This window comes from Neophocaena asiaeorientalis, unplaced genomic scaffold, assembly GCF_003031525.2.
Source record: "Neophocaena asiaeorientalis asiaeorientalis breed wild unplaced genomic scaffold, Neophocaena_asiaeorientalis_V1.1 scaffold340, whole genome shotgun sequence".
NCBI classification, from domain to species: domain Eukaryota; kingdom Metazoa; phylum Chordata; class Mammalia; order Artiodactyla; family Phocoenidae; genus Neophocaena; species Neophocaena asiaeorientalis.
In genome coordinates, this window is record NW_020172733.1 from 3,143,400 (window position 1) to 3,146,334 (window position 2,935).

The 2,935-nt window shown below is 32.4% G+C and overlaps 1 protein-coding gene across 1 annotated transcript in view; it reads right to left on the bottom strand.

Annotated features, from left to right (window-relative positions):
- Positions 1-1,919: 1,919 nt before the first annotated feature.
- Positions 1,920-2,935, bottom strand: part of ADAMTS20 (ADAM metallopeptidase with thrombospondin type 1 motif 20) — a 194,035-nt gene continuing 193,019 nt past the window's right edge. The window contains exon 39 of the mRNA XM_024740424.1: positions 1,920-2,426. Coding sequence (XP_024596192.1) covers positions 2,337-2,426 — 90 coding nt within the window. The 3' untranslated portion in view covers positions 1,920-2,336. The remainder of the gene's footprint in view (positions 2,427-2,935) is intronic.

Here is a 2,935-nt window from a genome sequence, read left to right on the forward strand (position 1 = left end):
CACTGCATAGTAATATTTGTAACTAAGGTACAGTGCAAAAAGCATGCTTTGTGATAAGAGATCCTGAAATGTTTTAAATCACATTCACATAAAACTGACTCCCTTATATGTTTGTTTCTTTCCTTTTTTGTTTTTTTTTATTGGGGGGTGGAGTTTAGAGGATGGGGAAAGGCAGGAAAGGTGGAGGACCGGAGAGGTAAGGTGAACAAAAAATATAAAAAGCAATTCTCAGAAAAAGGAACCTAATAGCAAAAAATATATGACAGGATCTTCATCCAACCTAGTAATTAAATAAATATAAATTCAAACAATGAAATACTATGCTCTGCCCCATAAGATCAGAAAAAAATTTCACATGTCACTGAGGATGTGGATACTCTAAAATTTTTACACCCTGCCAGTGGTAATTTAACTTGATTTAACCCCTTTAGAAAGTAGTAATTTGGCAATTTTTAGGGAAGTTTAAGATGGATGGATGAAACATATTATTGCTCAAAAGGATCTACTCCCTCCCTTGGGAGAGGATTGTGAGTCCTCACTCATTTCCATATGTCTGGCCATCCTGCACTGTAGAGGTAGTATATTTCCCTGCCCCATTGACTAGGATTTGGTCATGTGATTTAAGTTGACCAATTGAATATGAGTATACATGGGTACCCCTTCTATGAACAGAAGCTTTTGAAGTCATTGCAAATTTTTGTCAGCCTCCTGCCCATTATTTCCATGAGAAGGGTATACACTGGACAGGAGCTGTTTCCATCCCAGCTGCAACAATTTGAATAAAATCTTTTTAGAATTTCTGTAGTGATTTTAGAGTTATAGACTTTTTTGGTGAAGAATTCTTTTTTTTTTTTTAACCTGTAAGGAAAATGAAAACAAAGTCCTAATATATCACACAAATATGTTTATTACTTAAATGCTTATAAATTATAAGATTTTACTTATGAATAAAAACATTTCTAGAAAATGTTACACATTTTGTAATAATGTTTGTAACTGGTTTCAGGCACATAGTGCAAAATACTTCTTTTCTGATACAGAGATCCCTAAGTGTTTATCTAACCACATTGGCACAAAATTGCTTTAGTACCTTATATGGTACAATATACCCCTAATAAATCTTTGAAAAAGAAAAACCTTGTGGGCAAAACTAGTACACTACTATTTACTGGCAAAAATCTATTAGTAGATTCAGTTTTCTTGGTTTATAAGGTAGGTTGCCATAGAAAAATATTATTTGTCTATGATTCTTTTAAAATCACATTATTATATAATACACAAATTATTCACCTGAAAAAAATCTCTTAATACCTGAGAATTTGTCCATGAATAGTTAATTTTTATACTATCTTTTATGTTCTGGCTTTGAGATACCTCAGATATGAAATAACTTGAACGTCTCTAATAAAAATTTTGCAAATGTAAACATAATTTTATGTTTACCAAAATAGGATCTTCAACATGTCAATAATTCTTACTTTTCTACTTGATTAATAAAATATAGTACTTAACTGTGAGAAAATTAATTTTTTAAGAGTAGACATATACATATATAGGATCTATAAAGACATGATAGAATATACACATTATAAAAACAATGTATTGCTCTTATAAGTACAATCAAATTAGAGGTAGGTGTTTTAAGTCAAATTCTACTATATCATATCTTCTGTATTATTCCCACAAAATTTCATATTTAGTATTTAACCAAAGCATATATTTTAAATACAAAATTATACCATATTTTAGGATGATTTTTTTCAAGCACCATAATGCACAATTAAAAATTAAAGGAAACATAAAACAAAATATCTAAGCTGTATCAGTAGAAAGTATAATGGCTATGTACTTTTTTGATGTGACTATTGATTTGCTATTCACCTGACAGATTCAATATGTTTATCGCAGTTTTAAATAAGTTCATTTTCCTAATTTTTACTTGCTCCATTTTAACAAGTAGAATAAACATTCATTGTACAGTAGGATACCAGAGCAGAGATTTACATGTGTGTTTATAGGCATAAGGTAATTGTGGTCCAATCCAAGCTGTTAACAGCAATATTATCTTGGTATAATTCAAGCATCCCTGTATACCCTACCATAAATTACTATATCCTTTTAAGGATCCAGATTAGAATCACATATCGTTCAGTTTATTTTGAAGGCCTTGAAAAATTAAGCAGTGATGTGACTCCCTGATAAGCGCCCTGAAAAAAAGGCACAGACATTTTAGACATGGAAATCTCAGGAAGGGAAGGGTAAAGAAACAAGCACCAGCTATTTGCAGTTTCCAGAGAATGTCTCCTCTTTGGGACACACTTCCCACTTCTGAATGTTCATATTACTTGAATTGGGAGACCAGTAGTCATGTGAGGAATACACTTTCCACAGAACCCTCCACATCTGCCATAGACTTTGGTTCCATCCTGAAAATAGGAAGAGGCAGAGATACAGGAGAATCTGTTACAAGCTAATATCTGCGTGCACAGGGCAGAAAAAGCAAATGCTTTGAATCATGCGGTTGAAATAATTAGCCAAGGTTTCATACAACAATTACACTTGAGGTCAAAGGTCATGCCATTTCAGGATTAGTTGAAATTTGTGGTCATGGGAATTAGATAATGTGAGATTCATATTATCTACTTAATGATTATAAACCACACTCTAATTTAGACAATTCATCTTAACCCACTTATTTTTCAACAAGATATCTATTTGCTTCAGTGAGTTTATTAAAACCTCTCCCAATCTGTTGTCCAGCATTGCCATGATTTTATATAAGATTCTCACAGACTAAAAAAAAGATAGTACGCAAACTTGACCTTAACTGAATCCAAGCCATATTAACCTCAAATATCTCCTGGAAGCATTAGAAACACAGCCTGAAGAAAATATTTAGAAGGTGATAAAGTGTGGGGGGGGGGGGGGGAATAAA